General features: G+C 55.4%; 1 protein-coding gene across 1 annotated transcript in view; it reads right to left on the bottom strand.

Annotated features, from left to right (window-relative positions):
* Positions 1-621: 621 nt before the first annotated feature.
* The window catches only part of LOC129334030 (microtubule-actin cross-linking factor 1, isoforms 6/7-like), a 38,936-nt gene continuing 22,218 nt past the window's right edge, over positions 622-17,339 (bottom strand). The window contains exons 21-33 of the mRNA XM_054985954.1: positions 7,370-7,529; positions 6,968-7,165; positions 6,456-6,581; positions 6,117-6,260; positions 5,618-5,806; positions 4,453-4,503; positions 3,724-3,825; positions 3,411-3,573; positions 3,027-3,181; positions 1,934-2,008; positions 1,429-1,546; positions 882-1,060; positions 622-666 (exon numbers count right to left, since the gene is read on the bottom strand). Coding sequence (XP_054841929.1) covers positions 622-666; positions 882-1,060; positions 1,429-1,546; positions 1,934-2,008; positions 3,027-3,181; positions 3,411-3,573; positions 3,724-3,825; positions 4,453-4,503; positions 5,618-5,806; positions 6,117-6,260; positions 6,456-6,581; positions 6,968-7,165; positions 7,370-7,529 — 1,705 coding nt within the window. The remainder of the gene's footprint in view (positions 667-881; positions 1,061-1,428; positions 1,547-1,933; positions 2,009-3,026; positions 3,182-3,410; positions 3,574-3,723; positions 3,826-4,452; positions 4,504-5,617; positions 5,807-6,116; positions 6,261-6,455; positions 6,582-6,967; positions 7,166-7,369; positions 7,530-17,339) is intronic.

The raw sequence follows: 17,339 nt of genomic DNA, 5'->3' as shown, positions 1-17,339 counted from the left end.
CGAGAGCGGGCAGGCTCTGGGGGAAGGGCAAGGGGCCAGCGCTGGGAAGAGCCTACTGCTGCATCGGCATGATGGGGGGGGGGCCTGACGGGGGATGCCGAAGGTGGGAGCCAAGCCAGCCTGGCGACTGGCTCTGAGCCAGCAGTGAGTGACATGGTGGGGAGGGGTGGCGGCTGCCGGGACTGGAATCTGGGCAGTGCTGTCCGTGGCGCAGCTCGGCGGGAAGAGGTTGCTCTCAACTGCGCTGGGGTGGGCGGAACCATCACCCACAGAGGCCATCAGGTGGGAGCCCCTCCAGCTGGTGCAGCTCTGGTGGGCATCTCTCATGCAGAGGTGCAGGTGGCGTCTTCAAGGCGGGGGCCCACTGGGGGGGTCTGCAAAGAAGCAGAGAGTAGCTGCCTGGGTGGCCGGACAGGGAAAGGAGGGGCCCCCGGGAGCAACTCCCAGCCCTCTTCCCCTCGGAACCGCAGTGAGGGCGGCTGCCCACACGCTCACCAGGAGAAGCTGCATGTGCCCGAAGCTCTGCACCACCCTCGGCTGCTGTGGCAAATGTCGGCCCTGTGCTGTCGGTTGCCAGAGGAGTGCGGGAAGGGAGGCACCGGTCCCCGGAGCGTGTCCTCCTCAAGACGCAAGTCTGGAAGCAAAGGGAGAAGAGGCGGGAGGCCCCTGGCAGCGACCCCAGTAGGGGGAGCTCCAATGCGGCTGGCCAGCTGTGCATTCTCTGCCTGGCCTGCCTCGCAGGGGGTGGCAAAGGAAGGAGGAGGAGCACAGTGCTGGATCCCTGGAGGGCAGCCGGACACAAGGGGACCCACCAACTAAGGCGCAGGTGGCAGGGTGGCCCTCCCTCCCTCCCTCCCTCCCTCCCTCTGCAGGTGGCTCACCTTCCTGGGGAGGGGGCTGCTGGGGGCAGAGGCGCTGCTGTAGAGGCCAAGGCTGGAGGCGGAGAGGCCAGGCAACAGCCCCTTGGAGCTGGCGGCAGACAGGCTGGCAGTCCCTTGGCCAGCCACTGAGTCGGGGGCCAGGTACTTCTCGTTGATCTTCACGTTGGTCCTGCCCTTCACTGCACAAAGCCAGGAGTATGAGCTGTGAGCTGGAGGGGCGCCCCAGGCTGGGGGCAGAAGTAGCTGGCTTCCCCAAAGAGCGAGCCCCACAGCCAGAGGGCCAGGCGGGGCTCTTGGTGACTTGTAGGAACTCCCCAGCACCTTCTGCTGAGGACACCCCCCCCCCACATACACACACAAACAGACAGAGGAGCAGGAGGCCAAGCTCAGCCTCGCGTAAGCCCTCTTGCAGGGGGCGCGGGGGGGGGGGGGGCTCAGATGCCTCCCAGGGGGGCTGTTGCCCCCTCTCCCTTTAGGAGGCGCCCTCCAAGCAGACCACTTGAGCCCTCCCATCAGCACATCCTTTGGGGCGCAGCGTCCCACTGACCTCTGCAGGGGTCGTTCTTCACCAGGAACTCGTCCAGAGCAATCCAGCCTCCACCAACTCTCACCATCAGAGTGCTCCGCAGGATGCGGACCATGCGCAGCTGCTGAGACTCCCCAAACTGCAGCAGAGACAGGGAAGAGGGGAGTCAGCAGAGGGGAAGGCGCTTGCCCTCTGGCTTCCCTCGCTTGCCGTGAGTATCCCGCACCCCTCCTCCCTGGGCTTAGGGGCACAGGCGGATTTCCTCCGGAATGGACTGGTTGCCCTCGCTGGTGCGGCTGCCACCACCAGCACTCCCGCCCAATTTCCCCTGCCCCAGAGCAGCTCCCAGATTCCCAGGGGCTTGGCATCCGCTCAGATCTCTGGCACTGAGAGAAGGGCATGAACTCTGGAGCCTCGACTCCCAGCACTGCCCCAGGGAAGGACAGCAGGCAGTCCTCAGCACCAAGGCCAGAGCGTAGGAGGGGGCAGGACAGACAGAGGCTGGCAGGGCTGGGCTGGCACTCACTCTGTATCTGTTGGCACTAATCTGCTCCACCTGGAAGCGCTTGGCACAGTTGCATTGGGCCACCTGCCTATTCACCTGGAAGACAAACGGAGACCAGCTCTGAGGGAGGCCAGAAGAGCTCAGGGGTCGATGCCTGCCTTCCGCCTCCCTGGGTGCTGTGCCTCATGCTTAAAGCTCTTTTTAAAAACATTGTTTCTCTGTTATGTTATATGTAAGAATTGCACTGAGAAGGCTACTTGCGTTCAGACTGTCAGGAAGAGGCCGGAGTGGAGACCACCCGGCAGGAGCAGGCAGCCTGCGGCCTCTGCTGAGACGGCATTTACAACCCTGGCCGCCACTGCATCCTCTCTGCCGGCCGCAGAAGCAAAGGGGTTGCCTGTGGAGGCTGGGTGAAAGCCACAGTGGCCAGGACAGGGGACCCTCCCGGAGCAGGAGGGCCCTGTCAAGTGACGGGTTTAAAGGGGGTTTCTTAGGGAAGAAGGGCAGGAGCAGGGGGCGTGTCTTGAGGCCTGGGCAATGGGTGGTGGTGGCGAGGTTGTGGGTCCCAGTTTGATACTGCTTGGTTCCATTCCCCCAAAGCTCAGCCTGAAGAGGGTCCTGCCTCTCTGGGCGACATCTGGCCTTGCCTAGAATACATGCCTGGCCACGACCCTCCCTCGCCTGATCTTAACCAGATGACTGTCGCTAGAGCATTTCAGAGTCCAAAAAGCAGCGCAAAGGCCCACTGCGCTCCAAGGGAGGCTCTGCTGGGACATAAAATAAGACTAGTTGTACAAGGAGGGAGTGAAGGCACCTCTGCTGCCCAGGTCAAAGCCCCCCCCCCCCCGACAGCAGCCAGGAACGGAAACAGCATCCTGGGTGAGTTTCTCCCTCTTTCTCTTCTGGGCCTGCTAGCTGAGGAGCCGAGTTCTTTGTTGGGGGGAAGTCTTAATACTTGCGGTCCTTGAAGGGAAGTTTAGGGTTTTTCTTTGCAATTCTCTTGCAAAGAAAGAAAAGGGGGGAATGGGGCTGGCCCAGTTGCTGCTGCCTCACTTGTTCTCCTCGCAGTGGAGCAGACCCCGCCATCAGCTGAGCTCAGCTCCCTCCGCCGTACCTCGTCTTGGATCCGGTCCGCATCAGCATTCCTGCGCAGAATGTCCCGGCTGGGGTGCAGGGCGCTAACAAACTCATAGTAGTCAATGTAGCCGTCCCCATTCAGGTCGAAGATGCTGGCCACGGCACTCATCTCCAGCACATTGGTGGGGAATTCTGGAGAAGTAAAGGGCGGGGACGGGTTCAAGGGCCATCCCAAAGCCCAGCTGGTAGCCCAGCCAGGGCACACGAACCAGGGAGCAGGAGCCTGGGGTGCCCACTCCATCCCTGCCCTGGGGGAGGGGACCCCTCAGTATCAGCAGCATTGGGCAGGCTCGTGGCCTGGCAGCCAGCCCGCGCAGGCAGAACTGGTTCAAGCCCTCCCTGACCGGGGTGCTGCACTCACTGGAGGAGAGGACGCCCTCCACGAACTCCTGTTGGGTGATGCGCCCGTCCTGGTCTCTGTCAATGCCCCGGAACACATCCAGGGCCCGAGACTTCATGCGGCTGATCCACTGCAGGTAACGCTTTCGCCAGACAGCAAAGTCAAAGTGGGAGAACTCCTCCACCTGCGCCAGAGAGGGAGAGAGAGGGAGAGAGAGAGAGGCCTTTGGAAGGATGCTGCGTCACCCTCCCCTCCCCGCCCAGGCAGCCTGGGCTGGTGGGTGGCAAGCAGGGCGGTGCTCCAGCCCCCCAGCTCTTGCCCAGTTTGGCCTTGCCTCGCGCAGGTGCTGCTGGGCCTTCTGCAGCCGATACTGCCTGTCCAGGGCCAGCAGCCAGAGTTGCTGCCAGCGGTGCCCCAGCTGGGCCAGGAGGGGGCTCTGTGGCTGTGGGTCCCCCAGTGGCAGGCTGGAAGCCCTCTGGGAGAGTTTGCTGGCTGGGCGTCTCCCTGTGGGAAGAGACACAACGGGGTGGAGAGAGAGCCCAGTTCCCATCTCAGCCACAGTCTCAGTCCGTGCCTCAGGCAGCCCTCCCCAATACGTGGGGGGAGGGAAGCAAAGCAGTTCTCATGGGGGGGCCCTGAGCAGCCCCTCCTCTCTGGTCCGGTCGGGGGCTTCTCAGAAAGAGAGCAACAGTCTGGTGGCTGAGAAGGACTCTCCTTCGCACGTGGGATGGAAGGCCCCAGGTTCCCTCCCCTCCCCTCCCGACACAGGCCCCCTGGCCGCAGGCAATGGGCCAGGCCTTCCTCTGGCTGAGCGCAGGCATGGAGCACCGCAGCCAGCACACGCAGGCTCAGGCACCGCTTCCGAGGCTCAGAGAATGTCTTCTGTCCCTAGAGCCGCGCTTCAGGCCCTCCCAGGAAGGTCCGTTGGGGATGGGCAGCCCCCCATGCAATCGGCAGGCAGGGTCACTGGGCTCACATCGGGTGCCAGCTGCATATGACTGGGCCAGGGGCCCCCGTTTCTGAATTCACCCCCCAGCAGGTTCTGGCAACAGAGCCGAGATGCCCGTCTGGATGAAGCAGACAGCAGTGGAAGGGCTGGGGGTGGGGACGGGTCCTACTGGGAGCCCTTCCTGTCCAGGGGGGACACAGGACAAGGTCACAGGGCCCGGCGGGCTGGCTCTTACGGGCTGCTCTGGCCAAATCCCTTCCCCGCCAGCTTCATAGGATCAGGCGAAGCCGGGAGGAGCAAGAACAGAATTTCTCCCGCTAAATGCAGTTGAGGCCAGTTGCCTCAGGCACACGCTCTGGAGGGGATTCTCCATCTCCGCGGGACCCTCGGAGCCTTCACAAGGGCACAGCCCCGTGGGCGGATCCAGTCAGGAGAGGAATCGTGCGGCCCTCCAAGGAAGCCAGGCGGGCATCATCCAGCCACTGGCTCAGCGGGGCTTCAGAGGAGTCTCCGTCCGTCCGTCAGTGCATCTGGCAGGAGGCTACTCACGGGAGGGGGGCTTGTGGGGGGCCGTGGCCAGGCCCAGGGGGTCGCCGGGCAGTTCGCATTTGCTGCTCTTGGTGACTTTCTCCACATCTGGCTGCTTGCAGCTCAACTGCTCCATGAACACCTGGGAGGAGAGGAGGCAGCGAGTGAGGGGACCGCCCCCTCGGTCACCTGGGCCCCCGCCCCTTTGCCCCCCCCCCACTAGGGCTGAAACTAGGAACCTCCCAGGGAGAGGAGGGCTCACAGCCCATGTCCTGCTCACTCTCAGAATGGGGAGAGGGGTGTGCCGCACATGCCCAGGGGCTGGGAAAGGCCTTCTCCCCACCCCCACCCCCACCCCCCGGAAGTTGGAGCAGATGTTCCTGACCTGGACGGCTGGGGGTCAGAGAGCTGACCTGGACTGCGGAGGGTACCGGGCCAGGCGCTGGAGGCCCAGACTGGGATCTCCGCTCCGCCAGGACACTTGCTGGGAGAGCGCGGCCAGTCTTTCTCTCCCAAGCTTGCCTACCTTGCAGGCTGGTTGTTGTGAGGATCAAAGTAGAAGAGGGGAGAGACAGAGGGCGCATCTAAGGCTTTGGCTCTCCCAAGGGCTGCTTTCGTACGTTCAGCATGCGAAGCTCCGATGGGATCCTCTGCTGCCAGGGGGTGGGGAGGGAGCTGGCGGGGGTGTGTGTGTGCGTGTGTGCGGGGGTGTGTGTGTGCATCCTGCATCTCTGCTCTCTGGCCACATTACCGCATGCTGGGAGCTGAGCTCCTCCAGCTGCTCCGCATCCTCTGGAAAGGGCTCCTGGTCCCGCAGGCCCAAGGACTCCTCGGCAGCCGCGATCCAGTCCATCAGCTGGGCCACTTCCTCCTGCTCTGCAGCCAGCGAGGCAGCCCGGGCCTGGAGCCTTTCGTCCTGCTGCTGGGCCCAGCGCTGCACCTGTGAGGGCAGGAGACCCTTGAGCCTCCCCCCCCCCGCCGCCACCACACGGCTTGACGCCGCTTGGGGGCCGGTTCCCACCCCCCTGTCCGGTGCAATCCCCCTCCCCCACGCCTTTCCCTGCCGTGCTCACGAGAGAAGCCGTACCTCCCCTGGAAGTCCCACGCAGGGAGGGCAAAAGCCGGGAGGCTGCGAACCCCTCTGGCTCACGGGACGCAGCGTGCGAATGCTGCCCTTTGGGTCGCCACGCCCCTCCCCCGCGCCACCTTCTCCCCCCGGGATCTCCTTGCCCCCACCAGGCCGAACTCGCCTCCTGGAAGCGGCTCTGCGTGACAGTGAGCCAGGATTTGACCGTGACGACCGAGTCTGGGTGGCAGGTGCTCAGGATCTCCTCCCCCAGCGACGTGATGCAGTCGAGTTCTAGCTGCTGGCACTGCAAGCTCTGCCTCGCCTCCTGCCAGCGGGTGGGAGAGGGCCACTCAGCACCCCGGCGGAGCAAGGCAAGGCTCCACGCCCCCCCCCCCCACTCTCTCCATGGGCGGGCGCCCTGTGCTGTGGGCGAGAGGGGGGGGTCTCAAGCCAGACCCCCCCCCCCACTGCCAAAGGCCTCGCGGAAGGGAAGGGCCTGCCTGGGCACTGCCCGGCTTACCTCCAGCTGGCCCCGGCACTCCTGCACAGCCCCCGCCTCCTCTGGCAAGGCTCCACACTTGATCGTTTTCTCTGCCTCGGACAGGTGGCCCAAGAAAGAATGCACCAACCGGTGGAACTCCTCGGCCTGGGATAAGGGAACAAGGGGTCGGCACCTCAGCCACCGGCCCTGCCCTCTTCCCCCCGAGCAAGCGGTGCCCGGGGTCAAGGTGGCTGGCAAGCAACGGTGGAGGCCCCCTCCCCCCTCCCTGCGGGGTCCAAAGCTGCAGCAGGAAAGGGGCAACAGTCGTCAGGGGGCCAGGGGGCCACTGCACAGCTCCCCTTGAGATCACGGCTCCTGCAGGCCCAAAAACTGCAGCAAGGGGGAAAAACTTGAAAGGGAAGCAAGGCCAAGGAGGCTCACAGGGGAGCAGCAAGCCTGAGGCAAGAGCAGCCTGGGGCCGAGTGCTACCAGGCAGCCCCCAGCACCCCCTTCTCTCTCTGGGCCCACCAGAGGCAACCTGCCCGGCTCACCTGCTGCAGCGCAGCCTCCAGGCGTGCCTGCTTGGAGACCGAGAGCTTGCAGACCAGCTCCCAGCGATGGCCCAGCTCCTCAATCTGGTTCTGCAGCCACTGGGACTCGCCCGCACGGCTGCCCCGCATCAGGTCGCGCACGGAACGCCTAAGGGTCCGGATGCAGCTGGCCCGCTGCCCCAGCTCCTTCTGGAACACCTGGGGGAGCAGGCGGGCAGGCAGGTGAAGCCAAGCCCTCTTCCCTCCCGGTAACATTGCTGGGGGTGGGGGGTGGGAGCCAAGCACGACCCCACGCAGCCGCCCCAAGCCATTGCCTGAACTGCTGGAGGAGCCCCCCCCCAGCCTCAAGGTCTGCAGCCTTCTCACACTGCGGTTGGGGGGGGGTGGGGGCTCCCTGTGCACCTTGTGCTTATCCAGGAGGGCGCTGACCACGTCTCGGTCACCCGCCACGGGTGTCTCCTCAGCCAGCTGCGGCTCGGCCCGGTACAGCCAGTCCATGAGGGTCTGGAGGGCATCGGGGAAGTGGCCCGAGAACAGCAAGGCTTCCTCCAGCTTGTGCTGCCTGCAAGGGAAAGGGCAGCCGTCTGTCTGCAGGGCCTTTGGATCCTGCTGCCACGGCGTTTTGACAGGGAATTACGATGAGGATGCCCATCGACCCACGCGGTTGAAACGCGAGTTTAACAGTAAGCTCGTTAAGAAACGCCGTTCTGAACGAACTCTTTCCTGCGTTCCTGCGGAAGAGAGAACGGTTTTACGGCCTCGTTATGGGCTAGTGATCGCTCCTCTAAGACTGCAAGAGCCTCGGAAACTTTGCTCAGAATCACGGTGGGAATGAAACTTAGCAATGAGAAGCTTCACATACTTTGTATGTTGCATGTCCTGGGTGGCTAGGTACTGCGCCGATGATTTTGCTGTATTTATTCACCTACTTCCTTTATACCCCCTTTTCTCCCCAGTGTGTCAGACTGTGGCTAAATAAGGCACTCACTACAGGGTTCCCTTCAGAAGCAAACACAAGTCCATTGTTTGGAAAAGGAAACTTTACTGCAGAAAAGGTCCATTATAGTCCACTGTCCTGAATAGGAGAATCAGGATGGTACATGATCATTGTTACCAATGAAGAGCAAGCATAAGATACAGAGTAACAATACCCATCTGGATCAGCCTCCCCCCACAGTTCTCAAAACAACATCTCTCAGTCCTGGGAAGCTGCTCTCCTTCAAGGCCAGTGCTTGGTGGAACGGTGTTAGACAAAACAGTCTCCTCCGGTGGGAATGCTGCCTGGGAACTGGTGCACCTGGGAAGAGAATACTCAAACACTAGAAGCATTAGAAAATGGAGTCAGTACAGTTTAGATATACACTGGACCTGACATTCTGCCCCCCTTAAAACAAATCCCCCCCTGGCTTATATGGATAGCGAGTATGAAAAGCTTTGGTTAATCTAGGAGCATGAACATGTGCAGAGTTCACCCATTCATCGTAACCAGAATCAAAGTCCTTCCACCTAATGAGGTAAAAAAGCTGATTTCTTTTGAGTTTAGAGTCCAAGATTTGTTGTACCTCATAGTGTGTTTGGTCGTCAATTAACGTTGGAATGGGTGGAGCTCTGACGTGCCATTTGTTGTCGGTGGGAGCTCTTTTTAGAAGACTGACATGGAACGTATCATGCACATGGCGCAGGTTCTTGGGCAGAGTTACAGCAACAGTCACTTTATTTATTATCTTGCGCACAGGAAAAGGTCCTAGGAATTTCAGAGCGAGTTTGCGGCTGGTCTGAGCAAGTCTTAGATTTTTTGTGGAAATATACACATGATCTCCGGGTTGTAATTCCCATTCGGCCGCACGATGGCGGTCTGCGTATTTTTTGTAATCCAGTTTGGCTTTGTCAAGGTGCTTCTTAATAAGATCCCATTGCTGCGCCGCCTCCCCCCACCACGAAGATACATCTGGCAATTTAGAGGAATGGAGAGGGGGGGCATCCAACGGGAAGGGATTGAAGTGAGTCCCGTAGACAATTTTGAAGGGGGCCTCCCCCGTTGAAGCGTGTACACTGTTGTTATAAGAGAACTCGGCCAGAGGGAGAAGGTCCACCCAATTATCTTGTTGAAAATTAATGTAGCAACGCAGAAACTGTTCTAAAATTTGGTTTGTTTTTTCGGATTGCCCGTCGGTTTGTGGGTGGTGGCTTGAACTGATGCCTTGTTCAATATTCAACATTTTCAAAAGCTCCCGCCAGAAGTTGGCAACGAACTGTCCGCCGCGATCCGAAATCACCTTGGACGGAAAAGAATGTAATTTTACGATGTGTTTTAGAAACAAATCTGCTAGTTTTCGAGCGGAGGGTATAGCAGTACAGGGGATAAAATGAGCTTGTTTGGAGAACAGATCTACCACCACTAAAATGCAATTATGTCCTTTTGAGATAGGTAGATCAGTGATAAAGTCCATAGATATTATTTCCCAGGGTCTGTTTGGCGTTTCCAATGGTTGCAGGAGACCCGGAGGCTTCCCTTTTCTGGTTTTGGCGCTGAGGCAAATAGGACAGGAACTAACGTATTGGGAAATGTCTTTGCGCATGCCCGGCCACCAGAATTGTCTTTGGATTAGGTGCAAAGTTTTCAGATACCCATAATGTCCAGCAGTGGGAGCGTCATGACAGCGCTGCAAAACTTCCAGTCTAAGGCTGTCTGGGACATAAAATTTGCTCCCGGCTAGCCAATCCCCTTGTGGGGCTTGGGTTAGTTTGCTTCGCGGAGCCTTATCCCCCTCCTTCTCCACCTCAGTTTTAAGTTTCGATTTCCACTCTTGGTTGGCCGGGAGGGGCTGCTTGGCACGGCTGCGAGTAGTCACCACGCCCCCAAGTTGCGTAGGCGAGAAGACAGTGTCGACAGTCTCCTCCCGTTTGCTCTTATGTTGGGGCATGCGCGATAGGGCGTCTGCCAAAAAGTTAGTTTTGCCTGGGAGATAATTTAGAGTGAAGTTGAATTTGGAAAAGAATTCCGCCCATCGCAATTGCTTGGCATTCAGTCTGCGTGGGCTTCGGAGGGCCTCCAGATTTTTATGATCCGTCCAGACCTCGAAAGGGTATCGCGCCCCCTCCAGCCAATGTCTCCAGTTAGTAAGGGCCGCTTTTACGGCAAAGGCCTCCTTCTCCCACACATTCCAATTCCTTTCCGCCTCCGAAAATTTTCTAGACAAGAAAGCACACGGCCGCAGCCTGCCATCCTCCCCCTTCTGCAGTAAAACCCCCCCTATCGCCGTATCGCTGGCGTCAACTTGCACTATGAAAGGGGATTGTTCGTTGGGGTGGGAGAGGATGGGTTCCGTTACAAATTGCTTTTTTAGACAATCGAAGGCCGTTTGGCAATCGGGGGTCCATTGCAGTTTGGCAGAGGGTTTTTTAGCTTGGTCCCCTTTATCTTTGGTTTTCAGCAAGTCTGTTAAAGGGAGCGTGATTTGGGCGAAATTTGCTATGAAGTCTCTATAGAAGTTGGCAAAACCCAGGAAGGATTGCAGTTCTTTACGGGTGGTGGGTTTCTGCCAGTCCTGGATCGCCTGTATTTTGGCTGGATCCATTTTCAGGCCTTCTTGGGAGATACAATACCCGAGGTAAGTGAGTTCGGTTTTATGGAATTCACATTTGGACAGTTTGATGGGCAGCTTATTCTTCATCAGGGTGGCTAAAACTTTTCGTACCGTTTGAATATGTTCTTCCTCGGTGTCTGAGTAAATTAACACATCATCAAGGTACACTACCACCCCTTTGTACAGAAATTCGTGTAGAACTTCGTTTATCATGGACATGAATACGGACGGGGCTCCCGTCAAACCAAAAGGCATAACTAAGTATTCATATTGTCCGAGGGGCGTATTGAAAGCGGTTTTCCACTCATCCCCTGCCTTGATACGAACGTGGAAGTAAGCATCTTTTAGATCTAATTTCGTAAAGATCTTACCTTGGGCCACGACGTTGAGAAGGTCTCGGATGAGCGGTATAGGATAGGCGTTGTTGGTGGACACTGCATTCAAGCCTCGGAAATCTGTGCACAGTCGAAGCCCCCCATCCTTCTTTTTCACGAAGAGGACTGGAGCGGCGTGGGGGCTAGCGGCTGGGCGGATGAACCCTCGTTGGAGGTTGGTGTCGATGAATTTCCGGAGCTCTTCGCGTTCATGGAGACTCATGGGATAAAGTCGTCCTTTGGGCAGTGAGGCTCCGGGTAGAATTTCTACCGCACAGTCCGTTCGTCGGTGCGGGGGTAGAGTATCTGCCTCCTCTTCAGAGAAAGCATTTAGAAAAGGCCAGTACGGTTCGGGTATTTGGTTGACTTCTTCTTGGGTGAGAAGGGCCTTTTCTTTATGAGTCGGATCTTCGCCCCAGTTTTGATTCCAACGGTGATTTTTGCAGTTGGTATGACTGAAAGTAATACATCCTTGTGCCCAGTCTATGTAGGGATTGTGATCACATAGCCATTTGCTGCCTAAAATTAACGGGTATTTGGCAGTCGAGCTGATGACAAAGGACCTCTTCTCCCAATGTTGTCCCATGCCTGTGATCACTGGGATGGTTTCAGTTGTTACAGGATTCATGTTGGTACCATCCATTTGCTCAAAGATTACTGGGTTTTGTAGATCCCGAGTTGGTAGGACTAGTCCATTGACTAGAGCAGGGGCAATGATGTCTCTTGAGCAGCCCGAGTCAATAAGAGCTTGCACCCGAATATGCATCTTCCTCTCTGGGTTGATTAGAGTCACTGGCATGAATAAGATGGACCCAGGCGGCCGGTTCCGTGCAGGGACGGGCTTAGAGCGGATCTGTCGTTTGGGTCCTTTCACGACAGATCCATTTCGTTTCCCGACTGGGGACTTTCTGGATTAGCCTCTGCGGTTGGGGAAGCGGGATCGTATTCCATGATTTCTTCCGCTTCCAGCCCTCTCTCCGAGGCTGGCCTTTGGGCAGCGCCGCGGCATCTATTTGCTCGGGGTGCTGGAGTCGGGCGTTGGAGCGTAGGAAACGGAGCAAGGGTTGGACGCTGTAATTGGAGCGGAGGTCTTTGCACAGGCCGGTAAGGGCATTGTGCTGCAAAGTGACCAGCCTGTCCGCATTGCAAACACAGCCCTTGTTGCCATCTAGCATCTCTCGCTCCACGGGTGGCGTAGCTAGCTCCCCGTGCTCCCCTTTGTAAGGTCAATGGTCTTCTTTGTCCCGTTTGTTGTTGTTGTTCAACCAAACGGACTTCCAACATGCGATTTTCTACTTCGCAAACAAGTTGGATCCACCCTAACAACGTGGGGGGATTGTCTTGCATGAGGGCTCTGTCCAAAAGTCTCGGGTTAAGGCCTTGTTTGAACAGGATAATCTTGGTGGACTCCTCACACCTAGGGCACTTGGCTGCTAATTGCCGGAATTTTGTGACATAGTCTCTTGCTGACATGCTGCCTTGTTTGATGGCTTGCAATTCTGTCCGGGCCCGGGTTTCTTCTAAGGGGTCTTCATACTGCGCTCGGATAGCATCCACTAACCCCTGAAGAGTATCGAGTTCTGGGGCCCCGACATTGTATAGTCCTACATACCAGTCTGCTGCTTTGCCCTGTAAACGAGATCCAAGATGTTCGATTTGACTGGCCTCACTGCCGAAGAGGTGCCCCCACCGGTTGAAAAACTGTACCACTTGGACTAGGAAAAATCCCAATTTGGATGGATCCCCATCGAAGGTGGCTTCTAGCTTCACCCAGCCCATCGGGAGTTCTTGTCTTGGAGCAGGCGCTGGGTAAAAGTCCATCGGCAGTCTTAGTTGCGCCTGAGGCGCGGGAGGAGGTAACTGGAGTCTCGGTCGGGGCAACGGTGCCTGCTGTACGGGTGGCGGTTGAACCGGCGGTGCCGGCTGGGGTTGGGCTGGTTGTGCGGGCGGAGGTTGCCGTGGTTGCGGTGTCGGGGTTGGTCTTGGTTGGGCCGGAGGCTGTAGTGGCAGGCGAGCAGGAGGCGGCAGTCTCGGTCTGGCCGGTAACACGGGAGGCGTTAGTGGCAGCTGTCGAGGTGGAGGAGGTTGGTGTGGGAGAGTGGAAATTGGCCGCTGTGGAGGGGGTTGAAGGTGTCGTAGTGGTGCAGGCCGTCCCGGTTGGTTCGGGGGTGGTAAAACGGGCTGGTCCTGGGGCTGCTGCGACAGTATGAGCTGCGGTCGAGGTGAGAGAGGCCGCAGCGGCGAGGGTTGAACCGGTGGAAGGCCGCTCGGGCTTGCCCCTCCGGGTGTTGTTAATCTGGGAAGCAGCGGCTGGGCTCTTGGCGCTGTTAGACCGTCCCCCGTAGGTTGCCCGGCGGGGACAATGTCTCGCGGTTGACGAGGGGTTCCCTCCTCAGATGGAGCCGCGTGTGCTCCCGCTTGGTCCGGCCGGACCGTTATAGAAGAAGTAAGAGGGGGTCTCACCGGTGTATCACTGGGCTTTTCTTCCCCTTCCGTAGGCCTCTCAACGGGAGTCCCGTCTGGCGGCGCATCCCCTGCCTGGTTAGGGAGTTCGGTGGGGGTCTCTCCGGGTGGCTCAACCGGGTCTCCCTTGCTCGGTGGAATTTCCTGCTGTGCTGGAAGTTCCTTGGGTTGCTCTCCCGTTTCGCCCGGATGGGTGTCTCCTTCACCGGTAGGTGACGGCCGCTGCTGGACATTCTCCATCGGATAGGAGATAACACTTTGAAGGGTAGCTATCTGTACCGCCATCTCTTCAGGGGACAGTCTTTCCCCTGCTCCCATTGCCGAAATTAAATGGATGGCATGAGCCAAACTTTCTTCCATATCCATCAGTTTAGCTTCTAACTGTTGCATTCGACTTGCCCCCAGTTGCTCGCTTATGGAAGCTTCATTCGTTGCACTCACCGGGGACAAGGGGCCCCAAGGAGGAGGGTCCCCTTGGACGACTCTCGATCTCGCAGCTAGGATTCCCTTGGCCATACCCGTCACGGCCGAGATGCTGGTATCCACCGCATAGGTGCGACCTTGTATCTGCTCCCAACTTTGTTCAGGGACCTCCGTTGGCTCTTTCCACGAAACAAGTTCGGAGTAATCCCAACTCAGGGCGCCGCGGCGAGACGTGTCCCCCTCCGCCTGTTCGGACGTCCTGTTCCAATATCGCCATGGTTGGCTGCTGTCTAGCTCCGGGACGGTTCCTAGGCTTCGGCGCCCTTCCATCGAAAATAGTGGATGGAGTCCACCTGCCCGACGCTCTCTGGTTTCTCGGGGTCTGGCTCCCCACTCCGACGGGGTGGGTACCGAAATCAAAGGGAGAGCAGTCGCTTTCGGCCTTGCCCCGAGGTTGGCTTCGGTCTCGGCCCGAGTACTGAGGTCGATGAGAGGCGGGGTGGACGTGGAGGCTCCGGTTCCGTTCCCGGCTGCTCCCAGCTCCTGGGAGTCTTGGGCTTGCACAGGTTGATTGTCGGGAGACGCATACGGATCAAACAAAGGATCCCTGTCCGGGACAACCTTGGATTCCGCTGGGCCCGACTCAGACATGATTGGTAACAAAATGTCAGACTGTGGCTAAATAAGGCACTCACTACAGGGTTCCCTTCAGAAGCAAACACAAGTCCATTGTTTGGAAAAGGAAACTTTACTGCAGAAAAGGTCCATTATAGTCCACTGTCCTGAATAGGAGAATCAGGATGGTACATGATCATTGTTACCAATGAAGAGCAAGCATAAGATACAGAGTAACAATACCCATCTGGATCAGCCTCCCCCCACAGTTCTCAAAACAACATCTCTCAGTCCTGGGAAGCTGCTCTCCTTCAAGGCCAGTGCTTGGTGGAACGGTGTTAGACAAAACAGTCTCCTCCGGTGGGAATGCTGCCTGGGAACTGGTGCACCTGGGAAGAGAATACTCAAACACTAGAAGCATTAGAAAATGGAGTCAGTACAGTTTAGATATACACTGGACCTGACATTGTGGAGATCCAAAATAACTCACATCGTTCTTCTCACCTCCATTTTATCCTCACAATAACCCTGCAAGGTAGGTTCAGCTAAGATTTTGTGATTGGCCTAATCATAAGGGTTAACTATAAGGATTGATTAACTAATAATATTTTCTTTTTGATTCCGTACAGTGTACCAAACTGAATATGTTTATTTGAAGTTGTATATGAGTCAAATTGATTGATATCATATATAGACTTATGACTGAAGGGGAATAGAAATACTAATGTAAACAAATATAACTAAAATAGAAAGAAGAAGATAGAATGAATAACATATAGAGTATAAGTTAAACTGGTTGATTTATATGAATGTATGGTTTACATAGTTTATGATATATAGAAATATTTGAAAGTGAAATAATGAAAAATGGGATAAATTGTTTATCCATTATGGAAAATGGGACTCATAGTCAGGGTACAGAGTATTAAAAATAGTTAAAGAAGTATTGCTTAGAATAAAGGGAGAATATATATTTGTTAGATAGAGGAATATATAAAGAGTAAGGGAAAAGGGACAAAGGGTTGGAAAACTGTTGGAAGTCAACAAAAAGGGGGAGGAAAGGGAGGGGGTTAGAAATTGGGAAATGGGAATATTGACTGTAATGTGTAAACATTTGATCCTAACCCAATAAAAAAATTTTCAAAAAAAAAAAGATTTTGTGATTGGCCCAAGGTCACCCAGCAAACTCCCATGGAAGAGAGAGAATAAACATAGAGAGCCAGTTTGGTGTGATGGTTAAGAGCGGCAGGACTCTAATCTGGAGAGCAGGGTTTGATCCCCCACTCCTCTGCTTGAAGCCAGCTAAGTGACCTTGGGTCAGTCACAGCTCTCTCAGAGCTCTCTCTGCCCCACCCTCCTCACAAGGTGATTGTTGTAAGGATAAAAATAACATACTTTGTAAACTGCTCTGAGTGGGTGTTAAGTTATCCTGAAGGGCGGTATATAAATCGAATGTTGTTGTTGTTATTCAAATTACACGCAGCACAATCAATAATAAATAAAGATCGCATGCTATCACTGATTGGCCTTGCTAAGCTGATACAAGTTTCCACCAGAGACCTAAGTGTCAGCCAGGTATTGGTGTAATATGTACGCTGTTCCAAGTAACGCCGTCTTTTGCAGTTCTGTCGGTGTTATGTCAGAAAGCTGCAGGTTTTCCATATAAGTTGCAAAGTTTTTCAAAATAGTTCCCAGTGCCCTGATGACAATGGGGACTACTGTTGCATTCTTCTTCCATAGTCGGGTGGTTTCTATTGCCAGATCTCTATATTTAATAATTTTTCTTGTTCTTTTCCTTTGATTTTGGCATCCCCCAGAATTGCAATGTCAATTATTCAAACTTTTCGATTTTCCACAACTATGATGTCTGGTGTATTGTGTTCAAGGTGTCAATCAGTTTGAATTCTAAAATCCCACAAGATCTTGACTTGTTCATTTTCTAGCACCTTTTCCACCTGATGTTCCCGTGAATTCTTTGGTACTTGCAGATTATACTTTTTACTTACTGACCAGTGAATCGGCTTTGCGACCCGGTCACGTCTAGCTTTGTAATCCGTCTGTGCAATTTTTCTGCATTCAGAGATAAGGTGGGACACAGTTTCATCTTTCTCCTGGCAAAGTCGACATTTTGGATTTTCACTGATTTTCTGAATTTTGGCTTTCAAAACATTTGTTTGCAACGCTTGTTCTTGTGCTGCGAAGGTCAGACCTTCAGTTTCTTTCTTCATTGTGCCCATCTTCAACCATGCCCCAGTTAGGCTGTTGTCACTTTTTCCTTCAGTATTTTTTAGATGTTACCCCGGTAAGGGTTTGTTCTTCCCGCCATTTAATCTATCCTCAAACTGTTTCTTCTTGTATTCAGCCTTTGTTTCGGTTGTTTTTATTAAGTTCTCTGTTTTCACAGTCTGAAGTAATTTTTCTGTACTTCTACTGATGTAATCATTCAGGCCTCTCTTTTCTTCTGCTGCTACCTGATGTACTTGCAACAGTCCACTTCCACCAATTTTTTGTGGTAAATATAACCTGTCAACATTACTTTCCGGGAGATGTTTATTGTTGTTGTTATTGTTGTTATAGCAGAAGGAGGCTACGAGAGGCATTATGTGACTTCATCCATTGTACTTTGCTGGACGTGCATTGCTCACTGGAGTATCAGCTAGAAGTCTGCAGAAATACTTCTCAGGAGAATGCTTGGAGCTGGGTGAGAGCTCTCTTATCCACTGGGCAGATTTGTGCACTTTGAGTTTTAGACTTCGTTTCATACAATGGAGCTTTGAATATTACCTTGTCCTATTTAGGAGAATTCCTGACATTCGATAACCAGAACCTTGAACTGAACCCTGTAACTGGAAACCAAGAGTCTAGAGAACGGGCGTGCCGAGCATGTCCCGCCTTGTACCAGCAGTAACC

The sequence above is a fragment of the Eublepharis macularius genome, chromosome 7 (assembly GCF_028583425.1).
Source record: "Eublepharis macularius isolate TG4126 chromosome 7, MPM_Emac_v1.0, whole genome shotgun sequence".
Lineage (NCBI taxonomy): Eukaryota > Metazoa > Chordata > Lepidosauria > Squamata > Eublepharidae > Eublepharis > Eublepharis macularius.
Note: the sequence above shows the minus strand (reverse complement) of the source record. Positions and strands in the feature narration are given on the sequence as shown.